The 17,784-nt window shown below is 43.7% G+C and overlaps 1 protein-coding gene across 8 annotated transcripts in view; it reads left to right on the forward strand.

Moving 5' to 3' along the window:
• Window positions 1–17,784, forward strand: part of GRM8 (glutamate metabotropic receptor 8) — an 855,522-nt gene that overhangs the window by 208,980 nt on the left and 628,758 nt on the right. The window contains exon 4 of one of the 8 annotated variants that reach the window (XM_084788011.1): window positions 12,057–12,155. The exons of 6 other annotated variants lie outside the window; for them this stretch is intronic. In XM_084788011.1, coding sequence (XP_084644137.1) covers window positions 12,057–12,155 — 99 coding nt within the window. Of the gene's footprint in view, window positions 1–12,056; window positions 12,156–12,459; window positions 12,481–17,784 lie in introns of those variants that run through there. One more of the 8 variants, XM_084788019.1, reaches the window with a different exon arrangement.

Genomic DNA, 17,784 nt, shown 5'->3' on the forward strand with positions numbered 1-17,784 from the left:
GTTACAGGTGGACCTCAAATCTAGAGTGCTCTTAATAGTTTTAAATGTTTCCCCCTTGAACTCACATTTCTTGCTTTTATGTGTTACTGATTCATTTAAAAGCTCATTAATCATGATGCAGTTTTATGGACTTTTGTGTGTGTGTGTGTGTGTGTGTGTGTGTGTGTGTGTGTGTATGTGTATGTGTGTGTGTGTGTGCGTGTGTGTGCTTTTATAATACAGTTGAGGTTATGGCATCTCTCCTGGACCTACATAGTCAAAGGCCATGGGCATGGATTATACCACATTTTTTGTCTCTAGAAACTAGATTCAGTGTACCTTCCATCCAGAGTACATAAGATTGTAATTTGACTTAACTACTTTTGATTTATAAGTTGTAATAGGGACCATTTTCTATTAAATACGGCTTGTTTACTTACTTAACTCCCCCAAAAGCTGAGTTGAAGGCCAAGGCCTTCCTAGGACTCTTTTTCTTTTTAATCCCCTTGTGTCAAAAACATAAGCTTCTCTTTAGGTATTAAGGGAAATGGACGGGGACTGATGCACAAATGTGATTTGATGTATGACTTCTAATACATTTCTGTGGCACTAGGCAGATATTTTCCCATTTTCCCAGACAATAAAACTTAGCCTTTCAATAATACGTACAGCCCAAGATCACCTAGTTTGTAAGTAGTAGTAATACTGAACAGATATTCAAAATTCCTTGACTCCAGTGTGGACTTTTTTTTTTTTACTACCTCACACTTGTTTCTCTTTTGATGTTTTCTGCTTTGGTTTCTACAGGCATGAATGCCATTCCTGCCTTGTGAGGCTAGCACAGGACACAAAGGGGCTGTGCTTTGCAGAAAGTGCCTCATTTCTCTTTTCCTGTCATCTCAGCTTGAACATTTTCTTGTTTCCTGTATAGATTCTGTCTACCTATTGGAAAAGAATGCGCACACAGTATTTTCCTGGAGTGAATTTGATGTGTTAGTCCCAAGGACAAGCAGTGACTCCCTGTGCAACATTCTGGGATTCCTTGAGGTAGCCACAGATGAATTTGCCTCTGTGGTGGGAGCACTCAGTGCGCACATTGGGGAAAGAGAAAATTTCACTCTGTTGAGACTCAGACTTCAGCCATAAGGAGACAGAGTTTATAAGTCAAAGGAAATCTCAAGGCTACCTTGGCTTCAAATGGGCTTAGGATGTCTTACATTTTCAGATAAAGTGTCAGGCTATAGCTATAGTCTGTTTCCTAGTGCACTGGCTCTGTTCTTCTTTTTCTTCCTCCTCCTCCTCCTCTTCTTCTCAGTCATGTGCTAAGAAGATGACTCCATTGCCACAGGTTTTCACACAGCCACTTATCCAACTGTGTTAGCTCCTCAGAGCTACCTTAGTACATCATCACAGGGTGGGTGGCTTAAAGCAGGGATCTACTCCACTACACTGTGGAGTCAAAAGTCCACCGTCAGGATCTTGGCAGGGCTGGCTTGTGAAGGTGTCGAAGGAGAATGTGTTCCAAGATTCTCTCCTAGCTCTTGCCGGTCACCATGGTTTGTGGCTACTCAGCTCAGACTCTGTCACTATTGTTATGTTGCCTTCCTCTCTGTTTCTGGGTCTCCTCAGGACAACCATCACTGGACTCAGGGCTTCCTTTGACCCAGGATGTTCCCTTTCATCCTGAGTCCCCTTTCTTAATGGTCTCTATAGATACTTTTGTTTCAAATTAAGTCATTTTCCGGGCTTCCAAGTCTGCGCATCTTCTTGGGGGATGGCGGCTGCCATTAGGCTCACTGTTAAAAGCTCCATGGAAAGAGTATATTTCCCTCCTTTTGCACCCCCAAGGAAATTTCCTGTGGTGTATCAGGTGACTCTACCACTCAGTAATCACTGGAGCACAGGGACGGTCCTACTCTCCTGTTTGCAGGCCTATCTCAGACACTTGGGAGGGAAGAAAAGGCTTAACCTCACCTAAAGCACACATAGGCCAACCATAGAGCATCGTCACCCTTCAAAGCTAAATTGGGATGCTCATCTAGGATGAGGAGAAAAGACTACCTGGCCCGAGAGCCACACACAGAGGTCTGCTGTACCACTGCAGCATCATAGGATGAGGAGAAAAGACTGCCTGGCCCGAGAGCCACACACAGAGGTCTGCTGCACCACGGCAGCATCAGACTGTTGACATCTCTGCCTTCCACAGGGACTGTGACCTTCTCAGGGGTATGAGCAACCTGGTGTTACTCATTGCTGCCTGGGGCATGGTAAAAACTCTATCAACATATGTTAAATTAAGTTACAGAGACAAAAAAATTTCTCTAAAAAAATCCTAGGATCTAAATGTAACTATGAATCATAATATTTGTTAAAAATAGTCTTGGCTTCTACCTAAATGACAACAACAAAAAAAAGCAGTTTTAAAAATAAGCAAAGGGTTGTGTTGAGGTATTTGTCTCTACTGAAAGGTTCTGTGACCTGTCTTACCTTCATCAGCCCTCATGTACTGGCACCAAAGGATTATTATTTTTAAAATTCACTTTATACCCTGGTCATAGCCCCATTTTTCTCTTTTCCCGTTCCCACCCTTCCTCCCCTCCCCCCTCCCCTTCTGTATTCCTCAGAAAAGGGGAGCCCTACTTCCCATCTACCCTAGAGCATCATCAAGTCGTACCAGGACCCAGCATGTCTGTGTGCCTTCCCCTGTGGCCTGGCAAGCGGTCCCGCCAGAGTCCATGTAAGAGATAGCCACTCCTCCCCGTTATCCGCTCCCTTTACTAGGGGACCCACATGAAGCCTGAGCTGCCCATTGGCCACATCTGTGTAGGGATCTGAGGTCCAGTTCCTGCATGGTCCTTAGTTGGTCCTTCAGTCTCAGCGAGCCCTTCTGGGCCCTGGTTAGTTGGCTCTGTTGATCTTCTTGTGGAGCTCCTGTGGGACCAAAGGGTTTAGCCCAGGGTCGTTATGGGCATCAGTGGAAATAATGTCCCATTACCTAGTAGTTACCTGTAGTGGTGCACTCTTTTTTTTTTTTTAACCTTTTAATCAGTGAAAACAGCAAATACCACATTGTAGCCAAAGAGTTTCCCTAAAGGAATTTCTCAGCCATAGGGTTCTGTCTGCTCACTGTTTGGATGGCTTCCAGAGGAGCCTTGTCAAAAGGAAGGCAACAGTTGGACATTTTGTTTGGATGTTATAAACACGGCTCAATATCTTATTTTTGAAGAAGATATTTTATTCTTCTTATGATTTTTAAATCAATTAATTTTTTCCCCAACAAATATGAAATTCTGTCTGTCAGGAAGCACAGACACTGTATGCATCTTGGGAGCTTGAGGCTCTAGGAAGAGAAAGGTGCTATGAGAAACCTTACCATTAAAGGCTGTTAAAATCTGAGGCCAGTCTGGTCTACAGAGTGAGTTCCAGCGCTATATAGAGAGACCTTGTCTTGGAAAAACCAAAAAGAAAGTTAAAAAAAATCCTACTGTTAAAAATGGGAGACTCTATTGTATAACCTCATTGTTTTAAAATGGAGACTTCTGTGTGTCCTATTATTTTCCCATTTCTTTCTTCCTTTCTCCTCCTCCCTCTTACTTTTGGTGAGAATTCTAAGTTAAGACCAATCCTCAGCAGCACTTTGACTATACCATGCACGGTTGCTGTCTGTAGGCACAGTGTTGTTCAGACTATTCCACACCTTATTTATCTGCTTTGAGTAACACTTTGTGCCTTTTGATTCATAGCTCCCTATTTCCTCCCACTTTTATTCCCTGCCAACAACCATTCTACAATTTTAAAAAATTCGCTTTACATCCTGGTTGTATCTCCATCCTTCCTTGACTTCCAGTACCACCTTCCCTTTCTTCCCCCATCCCTCCTCCTCTATTTCTCAGAAAATAGGAGCCCCCTCCACCCCTAGCTCATCAATTTGCATCAGGACTGGCCAGTGTTTCTTAGGAGATTGGCTTGTTTTCATGTGAGTGAGTGGTTTGCCTGTAGTGGCCAGAAGAGGGCATCAGATCCCCTGGAACTGGAGTTGCCAATGTGGGTGAGTGCTGTGTGGGGTTCTAGGAACTGGAGCCTGAGTCCAGCAGCGAGTGCTCCTAACACCTGAGTCATCTCTCCAGCCCCAATTCCTCATGTTGATGCCATGATTTTTAACACTTTTGATATCCCACATATGTGGCATCCTGCAATGTTTGCTTTTTCTGTAAGTAGCATATTTCACCACAATAGCCTCCAAGGTCATCTTGTTTTGTTTTCATAAGTTCTTTAATTGTCTTATTCTTGTGGATTCTACACATGTATATGTTTCTCTGGGGTTGGGGGGGGGAGTAGGGAGGGCGGTGGGGAGGGAGCACCACTTATATACTGCCCATTTGTGTTAATTCTCCTGTCCCGTTGCCTGCCTTGTGTAAGTATTTTGTTGTAGCTAAGCTAACACCCAATGGTAGGATCATTTCTAGAATAAGGCGGATCCAGGACCTGCCCTTCGCTTGAGGCATTTTGCCCTTTTCACCCAGGTGAGGAGTCCCTTGGAGACCTCTTGCTTTCTACCTGGGTGCTGGCAGTGGGCCCTTCACTCAGTCCAGCATAGGCTTTGGGTCTTGATCTCAGCGGCGTGAACTTGTGAGTTCAGCTTTTCTCTTCCTCACCGGTAAATAATAAGCTGGAGGTAGGACTTGATTAATGAATGAGCGTGCAGCGAGCGCAGAACCTGATTCTTTTATTTATGTTACAACGCACCATGTCCCTTGATCATACTCAGTAAGATGTATTGCACGCCAGCTGCAGGCAAGACACTGTGATAGGCACTGGAGAGGGACACAGAGATGGATGTGATATGACTGTTACCCTCAAAAAGCCGAAAGCTGAGATAAGAAATTAATTACTGAATAGAGGTGCAGGCTGTGGGGCTGTGTGAGTGTTGACAATAAGGCAGTTAGCTTCAAGAGACATTTTGGGGAGGGCTTTGTGCAGAGGACGCATACAGATGGAGATGGGTGGGCTACGGCATAAAAACCTTCATAGAAGCTAAAGCCATTCATTGGCGAATGATGCAGATTGCTTTGGAATTTGGAGACTTAGCTTTCTCAATTATAAAAATAGAAATCAGTTTTGCTTCTTATGACAGAGATAACATGGCTTCCCACCCCCACCCCCATCTTATGATCCCAAAGGTCTACAATCCATCAGTTGAATGTATGTTGATCTCCAACATTCCACAGGATGCATCGTGTCGTTCCATACCTCCTTCCTGTCCACAGTGGTAAAATTTTGTTTCCCTGCTCTCACCCTGGAATATTCAGTCATCTGAAGGACAGTGTCATGGGAGCTATGAGCTTTTGGTAGCCTTTTGTAGCAGTGACTTCTGAGTGAAGGTAGTGGTTGTGGTAAGCAAGTGATGGAATGAAAATATTCCCCTGTGTCCTCAGAGTGGCATCCGCTTTTGTCCAGGCGAGTGAGGCATGGAACCTCCCTGTTTCCCAAACAATGACTTTCTCTTCCTGTCTATGGCGACAACATTTTTGCTGTAAGTTAACCTCATTGGATTCCACAAGTTGAGGTTTATTGCAACCTATGTCCTCAGATTGAGCAATGGTCTTATATTTCCACAGAATGGTAAGAGATGTCTCTATGGTAAACAGGACTTGTGGTTTCATATAACAAACATGGCCTGTGCGACACTGGAGTCCTCTTGAGTACTCTAATGCTTACCTCCTGGAGGCAGCAGGACTTCATTTTAGCATCATTTCTTTAAAGGAGTTAGATACCTAGCCTGTTTTGTGCCCCCAAAACCTAGAGTTTGCAGGCATCATGAACGATCAGCCTACCCAGGCTCTGCCTTTTCCCAACACTGCACCAATCCTTCCTTGGTTACTGCCTTTCTCTGGAAGTTGGAAAACTGACCTTTTTAAAAAACCCTCCCCTAACAAAAATATGTCATTGTATATAATTATTTGCTATTTATAGGTAATTTTAGTGTTTCTCAGAGACCTGTTTAAATTCTGAGATACTGAGTGCATTGTTTCACTAAGGGAGCAAGACAGACCACCAGAACAGGGTGTAAAGGCTGAATCTCTGCCAGGGTCTCCAGTACGTGTGCCCAGTGTTTGCTTGGTCTTAGAGGTCCAGATTCTATGTTGTTATGGGTTTAAATTACCAAAAGAAACAGGACACAGCACTGTCTTCTGAAGACTCATAGTGTAGAGGAAAATTAGTTTCAGTGGCTGGTAAATTCTGTATGGAGCCTCAGGAGGACAACACGAGCATACTTTATTTTCCTAGAGATATCAGTTAACACAAAATAATTACGTTTGAGCTGATTTGGGAAGAATGAAGCTGACATTTGAGGCAGAAGGAAAGGACATCTGAAAAACTTTAGAACCAACAAAGAACATGGCAATTTCAAGGGAGTACAGAATTTTGTATAAGGTGGGATGCAAGGAAGGTAGGATTTATGAACCAATGACATGAGATGAGGCTGTAAAATAAATGGGGACAGGGCTGTACAGGGACTTCTCACAAGACTAAAGGGATAGGCTATGGAAGAATTTAAAACAGGGTGGCAGCACGGCCAGATTTGTGTGTTTGGGAGCTCCTTCTGACAATGGGTTGAAAGATGGATGGACAGACTCCATCCATCTGCAGGTAGTAGAATGAGCTAGAAGGTTGTTGAAATAGTCCAGGCAACAAATGACAAGGCCTTAAATAAAGCTGTGGTGGTGAGGCTGGGGGGGAAGTGACAAATAGGGAGTGGGATCGATAGGTCATCGTAAGCACCTGGGTGCTCAGCAAGAGAGAGTCAGGGCAAGCCTCGAGTGTTCGGGTTGGGCATCTACGGAATTGGGTCTGTTATTAACCAAAATGAGGACTCTGAAAGACAGTGTTTTAAGATGAGCTAATATTTTTAAAGATGTACTTGAGGACCTCTCTTAAGCACAAATAGATGCTTAATTTTTATATATAAACCTGACAGGGTCTTGTTGCACAAATGAGTTCAAACATCGTTCTGGATGTTTTTTGTAAGAGTGTTTTGGATGGATTGATCCTCAGATAGTTGGACTGTGGGTACTGCACAGCATCCTCTATTGTGTGTCAGCCCCATCCAGTTAGTTGATGACCTGAATTAAAAAAAAATTAAACACCTTTGAGAAAGAATTTGTTGTCTCCTTTTCTCTAGTGCTGGAGGTTGTGAAATACTCTGCCTGAGTTGGAGCCTTCTCTTGACACTTAACTACTATGCCTCTGTGATAACAATGAGTAGATGACTTCCTTAAGGCTCACTTGCCTCAGCTGCACATTGATATTAACAATGTTGTCACCCACACAGTTTTTGTGGCAATTAAAAGAGAAAACTAGGGCTGGCAAGATGGCTGGGTGGGTGAAAATATTTGCTATCATGCCTGGTGATCTGTATTCTATAGTGTGACCTTACAAAGTGGAAAGAAAAGTCTTTCTCACAAGCTGTTCTCTGACCTCCACATATCTGCTGTGGCATCTCTGCCCCACAAATAAAATAAATAAATAAACACATAAAAAATCAAAAGAGAATGCCTATGTGAGTCAACACCCCACAGGTGGCCTCTCAGCTCCCAAGTCCTGGCAGTGTGGCTGTCCTACTAGATAAAATACCTGAAGACCTTGTTCCTGAATAGACAAATCATCAAGGTCTTTGTTTTTAAGTGCAACTGCTTTCAGGGCTCTCAGTCTATATAGAATGCAGCAAAAAAGGTAAAGAAGCTTGTGTTCGGCTTGCCTCCTTCTGGGAGGAGCACCTGAAAAAAAGATGTGTGCTGAGTGCATCCCCATGGGCTCTGTTCACCATCTCTCTAAGCCATCTTCTCTGTTCATTCTCCTGAAGTTACTTTCTTAGAGGTTATCTCAGAGGCAAAAATCTAAGACCCTTTCCCAGCCTGCTTCCTTCTTGCCTCTCTGCTTTCTGTAGCACCGTTGATACCCTTTTCTTCTAGAAACTGCCGATAGCATCCCTTCCCTTGGCTCCTTCTCAGCACCATCATGTCCTCCCATTCATGATGGTAAATTGTGTTGAGGGAGCGTTCTTGGCAGCCTTGGTTGCCATCGTCAGCCGCCGTCTATGTCCTAGTGACTCCCCATGTTGTGTCTTTACTTACCTTAGTTCCTGATACAAATTCTTATTCTTATTCATCCTCCCTCTCTTTTCCCTACTTCCTTTCTCCTCTTCTGGGCTGGGCACAGTCCTGGCATAGGGTATAACCTATGAAGTTTCGACCTTTGAGGTCAGGTCTTAGGGAGAGAGAAAGGCATTGGCTGGCATTGTCACAGAAATTCTAACCATCCAACAGCACTCTTGTGTTAGGATAAGAATTGAATCTAAGTTTCCTGTGAGGATACGAGAAAAGTAAGATTATTCATGTTCAATGCTCACTGGGTAGGGAGAGTGCCAGGACTGGGTCCTTAAAGCCAGACTCCGAGTTACACTGTGAAGATTGAGAGTGCCTTACCCAGGGAGAGGCCAGGGAAGCCTTCGGTGACCTTCCTGCTCAGTAGCACCAGGGGCTGAGGAAGTGTTTACAGGCTGCACACTTGGGATCAGGGGGGGAAAAACAATAGGCTGGTTCACTTGGCGAAGGAATGTCAAAAATATTACTGGTGTTATTCTGGGATGTTTTTAATTGTCACCTTCTATCTTTAGTTAGAATCTGTTTTGTATAGTCTTTCAGAGAGGGAGACTATCTTTGACTTCAAAAGCCTCTGTTCACACTGCTGCAGCCCAGCTAGTGAAGGAAGGCTCGGTGCTTTGTTTATGAAATGAATTAGCATCTGGCAGAAGAAAGCGAGGCTGCCTCTGATAGCCACAGAACATCCACTCGTATGAAATCAGGGCTACGTTCCCACCCTCATAGCCCAAAAGTTTGGAGGCACAGGAGCTCCAAGGGGGTGCCTGTGCCTCTCTCAGTCAGGCAGTGAGGACATCATGACTTCACCTTCTCTCATATTTTTCTGCTGCTTTATCTATTATCTACCATCATGATCTCTTTGAAGCATGTGTAGGGATCATACTAAGGTGGCACCATCTATAGAAAATAAGAAGCTTCTCATTTTGGATCTAATATGTATATATGTATATATACACATACATATGTAATATATACACATACATATATATTTAATTAAATATATATATCCACTCTCAGAAGCATACCGAAGACCTCATTTTGTCTCCCAGGCCAGAATAGTAGCATGGCTATTTATAAATCAGTAGTACTTGGGAAGAAGAATGGACTTACAAGGACTGGGCTGGACCACATTCTCCACAGTGACAAAGCCATCCTTTCAGGGATGGAAGTGACTTAAGGTGTAAGGGCCGTAACATTCTGTGGTGCTGCTGTAGGCTACCAAGGATTGGGGAGAGGTGTTGAACAATTCGGATTTATTACCTTATAGCTCTGAATGCTGGAAGTTCAAAATGGATCGCAGTGGCCTACAATTCTGAGGCATTCGGATAGCAGAGCTGGGTTCTTGTCTGAATCCATTTCCCTGCCCGCTTCGAGGCTCCCTTCCATTGTCACTGACAGTAATGACCAATTTTATCTCTGTCATCATGGCCTCTCTGTGTTTCTGACTTTCCTGCCTCTGTCTGTCTCATATATTCACCCTGTGTTTACACCCAGAACAAATTTTTGCTTCTCTAATTTACTATTTCAACAACCTTTATTTTGCCCGGAACCTTTCTGCTATTGCAGCCCACAACACACACAGGCTCTAGAGACTTGGATGTGAACATCTTTAGGGAGCATCATTCTGCATGGCAGAAGGGTCCAGTCTTAGACGTTGCAATGGAATGTGGTCTTTCAAAGCGCAGTGAACCCGGGAGTTCAGATCTCTTAGGATGAGGGTGAAATCTGGAGGAAAATGACTACAAAGGCTCTATGGGAAGAGGGCTATTTCTGGTTTAGGACTATAGATGCTGCTGCACGTCTTTGAAATCCATGTCGATGAACTCAATCAACTGTGGTTTGAACTATTTAAAAAATATTGCATCTTAATATATACAGATTTTTTTTTTGTTATTCCTCTACGCAGTATAGGGGCTGGAGTCAACTCGGAATACTGAGGGACGAAACTACTACATTAGGCCAACTAGACCAGTGTTCACTTGACGTTCCTGGGTTTAATTAATGTACCTGGAAGCAAATGAATGCTGCACCCTGAGCAAACTATTAACAAAGAAGGAAGAGTGGCCTTCGAGTAACTTGTCAGTGGAGTCTGCTCCAGGCACTCATCTGAAGCCAAGGAAAGAGAGATTATAATCAGTTTGTTAAGGACCAAGTCATATAAAACCTATACAGATTCTGTCTCCGGCTTCTTTTCCCTTTTATTATTTTTGATTTGCTTTCATTTTAACTTTAAATAAAAATAATAAAATATCTATTTTTTAAAAAGACAAAGTCTGATTGCCATTAGCTTAAAAAATATAAATGTTTAAAGGCCCTGACTAATATCTTGATTGTGCTTATAGATGCCATGGGTGAGTGATTGTTTTGATGGAACAGCATGTGGAAAATGAAATTACAATGGTTGATTAGAAATGTCATAATAAAATTTCATTTCCTTATATGTGGGCAATATTGTTTTTCTTTTTCACCAACTGATTGTTTATCCAGAAGTTACCACTTGAAATTCCATTACTTCATGAACTGCTCACAAAGCTTTAGAAAATTACTGCTAATTCTAAAATAATTGTGCCACTTATCATTACTCAGTCAAGAAAAACGGGCATTTATGTGTGCTTTAGCAATATTTAGATAGGCTGTTACACCTCTTCTTTTAAAATAGTCCTGATTGCGATGCAAATTGCAAGCTGTGATGGCATTGCTGAAAATTGGAAACGTAACAATCTCAGCTGGTGGATATCCTCTGTTGACAACGGGAGGCTCCTGAGGGCTACGCTCAGCCATCTTTGGGCCTCTTCGCTGAGAGGGCTAGTGTGTGGTCTTTCAACCGTATCTTCCATCATTGTGCAGTCACTCCCATGGCAACACATGGCTTCGTGTCTAACCGGGACTATGATTACCCACAGCGGCCAATACAACCCCTTCTATTGTTCCAGGCTTCAGACTAAGACCAGAGGAGCTTCTGTATGAGTGTTCAATTCAATTACACAAGCACTATTAGGTACTGCCTCTGTGCCAGGGAGCTCGGCTGAAAGAGAGTGGTCTATGCTGCTAAGCAACGAGGCTGTGTACCAGGTGGGTGAGTGACAGAACTGTGGTGTGTAATAAGTACCATGACAACACAGATGAAGGGGTCGCTTGCAATGGTTGAGTTACTCTAGGTCAATTTCCTACCTTCCAGCCTTCTCGCCGCTGTGGGAGCGTTGGGTCAGGTGGTCCATTGCTGTGCACCTGGGATGTGATGTTTAGCATATTTCTAGTCTCTTTCCTAGATGCCGCTAGCCAGAACCTCCTTACTTGTGACAACCATGAAAGTCTTGCTATGGCTGTGAAATGTGCTCTAGAGAACAAAACCACTTGCACTTGAGAGTAAACTCAAGTAGTATGATAAGAACACGGATTTTCCTTACATCATGAAGAGACAGGGGACGAGGACATGGGGAGGAAGAATACAAAGAAAGTAGGGGGATGATGGGAAGCTGGATAACCAGGGGGAACAACTTGCAGATAAATTTCCTAGGAAGGGGCCGCTTCTCAGACTAGAGTAACTTCTGGCCAGTTTGAAGCAGTTAACAGTGTCCTAAACTAGACGTGGCTTGGTTTTGGTGGAAATTTTGGAAGGGATTTGACAACCACATATGGTATAGAACAGAGGATGTCACATTCATTGCAGTGGCTAATCCATAACTGGAACTATGCTTCAGGAAATGAATGGAAGTCCTCTGCATGACTAGACACTGCTGTTCCCAGAAGCCAACTGTTATTAAATGAAAATCCCAGTTCCATGTGCCCTTGGTCAGGGAGGTCCCAGGGACACTTGCCTGCCAAGTAATACAAGCTATTGCCCATGGCTTTCATCACCACTGGAAGTAGTTGTTAATACCCTATTGCTGAAGACAACACATTCTTTGACTGCAGGACACAGAGAAATCAAGCTAGAGTTGAGGTGGGCGCTTCCTCCATGTCGCAAGCACTCACAGTGCCACAGGCTGCTAAGCAAGTTACTGGACAAGAAAGGTAATTGTGTGAGAGTCAGACCCCACTCTCCACTCAACTGTGGAGAATGTCCTGTCCATTGGATAGATCGGGGTAGGGGTTCGAAGTTTACTGCACGTATTGTCCTTGGCTGGTGCCATAGTTTGAGCAGGACCCTTGGGCCCAGATCTGCCCATCATAATGTTCTTCTTGAAGATTTCTAGGATCCTCTGCATTCTTCTATTTCCCCATTCTCCCATGCTTCTCTCACCTAGAGTCCCAATAGGATGTCCTCCCCTCTGACCCACTTTCCTGGTAAGTGAAGACTTTCATGGGACATGCCCCTTGTGCTAGTGACCAGATATAAGTGAGTATATACTAATTGACTCTTTCTGCTTCTGGGTTAACTCGCTCATTATGATCATTTCTAGCTCAATCCATTTGTCCACAAATTTCGGGAACTCCTTGTTTTTAATAGCTGAGTAGTATTCCATAGTGTATATGGACCACAGTTTCTTTATCCATTCTTCTACTGAGGGACACTTAGGCTGTTTCCAGGTTCTGGCTATTATGGATAAGGCTGCTATGAACATGGTTGAGCAAATGTTCTTGTTGTGTGCTGGAGCATCTTCTGGGTATATTCCAAGGAGTGGAATAGCTGGGTCTTGAGGAAGCCTTATTCCCAGTTTTCTGAGATAGTGCCAGATAGATTTCCAAAGTGGCTGTACTAATTTGAATTCCTACCAGCAATGAAGGAGTGTTCCTCTTTTTCCACATCCTCGCCAGCATATTTGACCATGTCCCCTGGATGGGGAGGCGTGGTGGCACTCAGAGGAAGGATAGCAGGCTACCAAGAAGAGACTTGATACCCTATGAGCATATACAGGGGGAGAAGGTCCCCCTCAGTCACAGTCATAGGGGAGGGGAGTAAGGGGAAAATGGGAGGGAGGGAGGAATGGGAGGATAGAAGGGATGGGATAACAATTGAGATGTAATATGAATAAATTAATAAAATATATTAAAAAATAAATATCTGTAAGAGAAAAAAAAGAAAGGTAATCGATGGTCTTACCTTTGGATGAGTGTGGGCTGCGAATGCTACAACAGCAACCTACCAGTCAGGATGCTCCCACTGATGCAGAGTGACATGATTGTTATAAGGCTGACTCCCTCGTAGGGGACATTCATTCCTTATATTGTAAATGTGGCCCAGCGCCAATGGCTGAGGAAATCACAGCCCCAGGATGGAGGGCCTTACTTTAGTTGTGTTCTAAATGGATATGCTGTCAAAATGACTTCTAAATACTTGTGCTTTTATTATAACCACAGAGCGGTGATGCTTTCTACATTGGTCAGAGAAGCTTCTTTTTTGCAGTCGGCAGTGGTTAATACTAAGGCTCATGACTTGTCAAAGTGCTAAGAACAATCAACTGTCTTTTGAGTGTTCCTCCTAAAACTATGTGTATATATATATTTACATAATATTGCATATATTATATAATATATAAATATGTAAACTGTTTTCTATCTGTCTATCTAAATATATATTACCTCCTACTAGGCCCAAGGAACATTGTGGGAGAGAGAAGTGGAAAGAATGCAAAAGCCCAAAGACAGAAGAATACTGTGTAACATTGTCTGATATGACATGGCCATTGCAATAACGACTCCTTAGCAACTGAAGTTTCATTACCAAAACCTGCATAAGATTAAGCACATCAATCCTCTGTCTTGGATGAAGGAGGGGCTTATGAAGATTCTTTCCTTCTTGAGGACCTATTGGCAGTGGATGGGTTGATGGAAGATAGGGAATCATTTTTTCTCTTTTTTCCATTAATTAACTAATTAATTCACCTTACTTCTTGATTGCAGCTCCCCCTCCCTCATCTCCCACCATCCCACCCTCACAACCCCTTATCCCATCCCCCTCATTTTCTTTGAGTAGAAGGGGAGGCCCCCCTGGGTACAGCCTACCCTGGTACATCAAATCGCAGCAGGTCTAAGTGCATTCTCTCCCACCAAGGCCAGACAAGGAAGCCCAGCTACGGTAAATGTATCCAAAGTCAAACAACAGTGTCAGAGACAGCACCCACTCCAATTATTAGGGGACCCACATGGAGAACAGGCTGCACACCTGCTACACATGTGTTGGGGGCCTAAGTCCAGCCCATGCGTGCTCTTTGGTTGGTTGTTCAGTCTCTGTGAGCCCCCACGGGCTCAGGTTAGTTGACTCTGTAGGTCGTCTTGTGGTGCCTTTGAGCCCTCTGGCTCCTTCAGTCCTTCCTCCCACTCTTCCACAAGACTCCCCAAGCTCTGCCTGTTGTTCGGCTGTGGGTCTCTACATGTGTTTCCATCAGCCACTGGGGGTAGCCACTCAGAGGACAACTCTGCTAGGCTCCTGTCTGCAAGCATAACAAAGTATCATTAATAGTATCAGAAGTTGGTTTTCTCCCATGTGTTGGGTCTCAAGTTGGTCAGTCATTGGTTGGCCATTCTCTCTATCCCTGCTTCATCTTTATCCCTGCACATTTTGTAGACAGGACAAATTTTGGGTTGGAAGGTTTTATGGGTGGGTTGGTGTCCCCCTCCCTTCACTGGAAAACAGACCTGGCTACAGGGAGTGGCCTTGTCAGGGTCCCTATCTACGACTGCTAAGAGTCTCTGCCGGGGCCACTCCCATAGGGGAGTCTTTTTTTTTCTTTTTATTTCTTATTTATTTATTTATTTATTTTTGCAGTGGTGTAGCCATGAGTAAGTTACCCAAACTCCAGGAAATAGGACTTCCTCCATGCTCATGAGAGTTACACTCAGTGAACTCAATAGACACAAAAAAAGAAAAAATAAAAACACAAAAAAAGTAAGGGTATACTAATTGGAAAGAAGAAGTGGTTTAATAAGAGACAAAAGAAGATGAAAGAGTAATGGGGTATGTGAATCTTTTCAAAATGCTTTGGATATATGAAATGAAATTGTGAAAAAATGTAAAGAAAATGAGTTAGAGTCATGGGAAAATTTTTGGCTGGAACATGCTCTGAAAATCACAGCAGTTGGAGGGAGTCAGTCTTTGAACATAAAGAGGAAAAAAGAGGTTTGAGTTAGCATGCCTGCACTGGAAGGAGGGAAGAACGCTTAAGGCTGAAGTGTGGATTGTGTCGGGCAGGGAGGGTATGTATGCGCTGCGCTGGTATTTTCCTGGTCTAATATCAGGAGGCCAGTGCAACACCCTGGCATGTCTGAGACCTCTGCCAGCTCTTATTTCACTGCCCTGTTCAACATGGCCGAACTGATACAGACGCACACTCACATGTGTGTATACATAAATTCCACTGAATATCTGAACCTCAGAAAACATTGTGGGAAGAGAAAACAAGCTTTCAAGACGGAAAGAAGTATGTGCACATGATGACAGACGGTGACCAGAACAGTATCCTAGGAGCAGGCAGGCAAGGATGCCGACCTGCTTCCTTCTCTCACCTCTGTGTGGCCACAGGGATCGCTTCACCCTTCCGGATTTGGCTTCTTATCCATGAAAACCCATTGTTAAGGTATACTGTTAACTATGGACCGTTCTGACGGCAACATTCTATGCATTCACAAAAAAAGTAGGTATAACCAAGATGGCTCCCATTTTCCACGTGGTTAAGGCCCGCACTTATAAAAAGCCTTTTGTTTATAGTGTCTGACCTGACCAGCTGGATGAAGGGAAAATTCAGGTTTGGAGCAGATATGATGGGCAGGCAATGGAGCAAAGGGTCGGGCGGCAGCTGGAGCCTTCAGTAAGCCAGTAGATCTTTGAGCATTTCAACCATATGCTGCTTGTTAGAGAGTCTCTGGGCAGTGTTCTGGTCTGTCAAAGTGGTTGTCACCGGAGGAAGCAAGAGGCACGGAAGAGAAGGCTAGGAGCCACTCCACAGCAGGCACCGAGCCTCTGGCAGGGTCTTTCATCAGGAGCGTTCTCACTCACGCTCTGTTTTCTGTTTTCCTGGACCCAAAGCCTCACCCTTTGAGTCATGATTGATAATGAGAACAGCCAACCTTCTCCAGATCCCCGATTCTCTGTTTGCTGGGCTCTCAAGACAGATTGAATGTCTGAGAGGAGCGCAGCGCCTCGGCTGTGTGTTACGCCATTAGAAGCCGATCTGCTTCCTTTTATTGCTTTTCTTTCTTCTCAGCTGATCCATCCCCGTTTGGGGCTCAGGGGTGCTTTAATGAATCTTTTACCACACTATGGCAAGTTGTTTACTGATTTCTGCCTCTAATGCAGCTGTCAGATACTCAAACTGTCTATTAGCCAAACAGGCACTCCATCAACCACAGTTTCTAAGCTCCTGCCTCTTAAACAAAATGGTTTTTGACTAGACTAAGCATTTCCGTTTTAATGCTTTTAAAGCATGGTATATGCTACCCTACGGTTTGATCCAATACATATCCTTGCATTTCCTCTGTGTAAGGCCATCTGTTGGCTACTGTTGAGTTGTATAAAGGTGAATACAACAATGATGTCTTACGCAGTTTGAGCTCCAATGAGTTCTTGGGAGGCAGGGACGGGGACTGGATGGATTTGTCTTCTGTATTCGCGCCCCACCAGCTGGTTCATGGGGCCATTTATGTTTTCCTCCGCTCAATAATAGAAAAAGCCTCCTTGAAAACTGACTGAAAAAAAGGGATGGTAAAATGGTCCCAAACTAGAACCAACAAATTCTGTTCAGACCTCCCTTACTCTTTCTGAGTTGGCCTATATTAAGAATATGGCTTTATTGATTGTATGAGACAAATCTCCTTGTTTATGTCTGGTTTCTCTGCTTTTAATTAAACTTCTCATTTTATCCCCCAACTCATCAATGTTTGAAATTCCAGCTAAAACAATTTTTAGTTCTGTGCTGGCGAGATTACTGCTTCCATACATTTTATTTAATCAATTATCAATTTCATTTTCCTAACTACCAATACAGCCACGTTTTCTGCAGTATAGTCTGTTAGCTGAGCCATTTTGGTGAAGTATCTACTTGCAATAGACTTAAGGCTTAAGTTTAATTAAAGATACAAATCACGTTACCTGAGCATCCTGTAACACAGGGTCCTATTGGTGAAACTGCAAGGCGTTAGCTGCCAACGTCGTGCCTTCTACACTATCACCTGAGGCCTTTATAGGAACTTGACTGTAAGCAGAAATTTTAATGCTCCCCAAAACTTTGTGGAAATAAGCCTTTATATAGAATGATTGGGAACCCCTGTACTGGGGTGCTGAATGAGGACGAGACCACATACACGCTGCTTAGAGTGACACAAATTCCAAGAGTGACCCGGCTTTTAGGTCAGTTTCTACCCTGATGGGAAGAGGGCCTTCAACTGGGACACTCATGAGCCCCTAAAGAGTATCTTAACCAGCAGAATCTCCAAAGAGAAGAAACAGTGTGACTCAAGGCAGAACTTGACTATGGACTTAGGGTGGCAGGAAGGAAAGCATCAACAGAAGACGCGATAAACATAAGACATAGGAGACAGATAACGTATGTCACACATATCAGTGTGTGCAGGACAAGGACCAATAGAAGGGATCAAATCTTCGGATCCAGGGATGGGCAAGCTAAGTCTTATGCATTACAGTGTTACTAGAAGCAAGTCTAAATTAGTTCTCTTGTTTCTAATGGCAGTGGAGTTCTGTGTGCAT

The sequence above is a fragment of the Acomys minous genome (assembly GCF_964271855.1).
Source record: "Acomys minous genome assembly, chromosome: 6".
Taxonomy (NCBI): Eukaryota; Metazoa; Chordata; class Mammalia; order Rodentia; family Muridae; genus Acomys; species Acomys minous.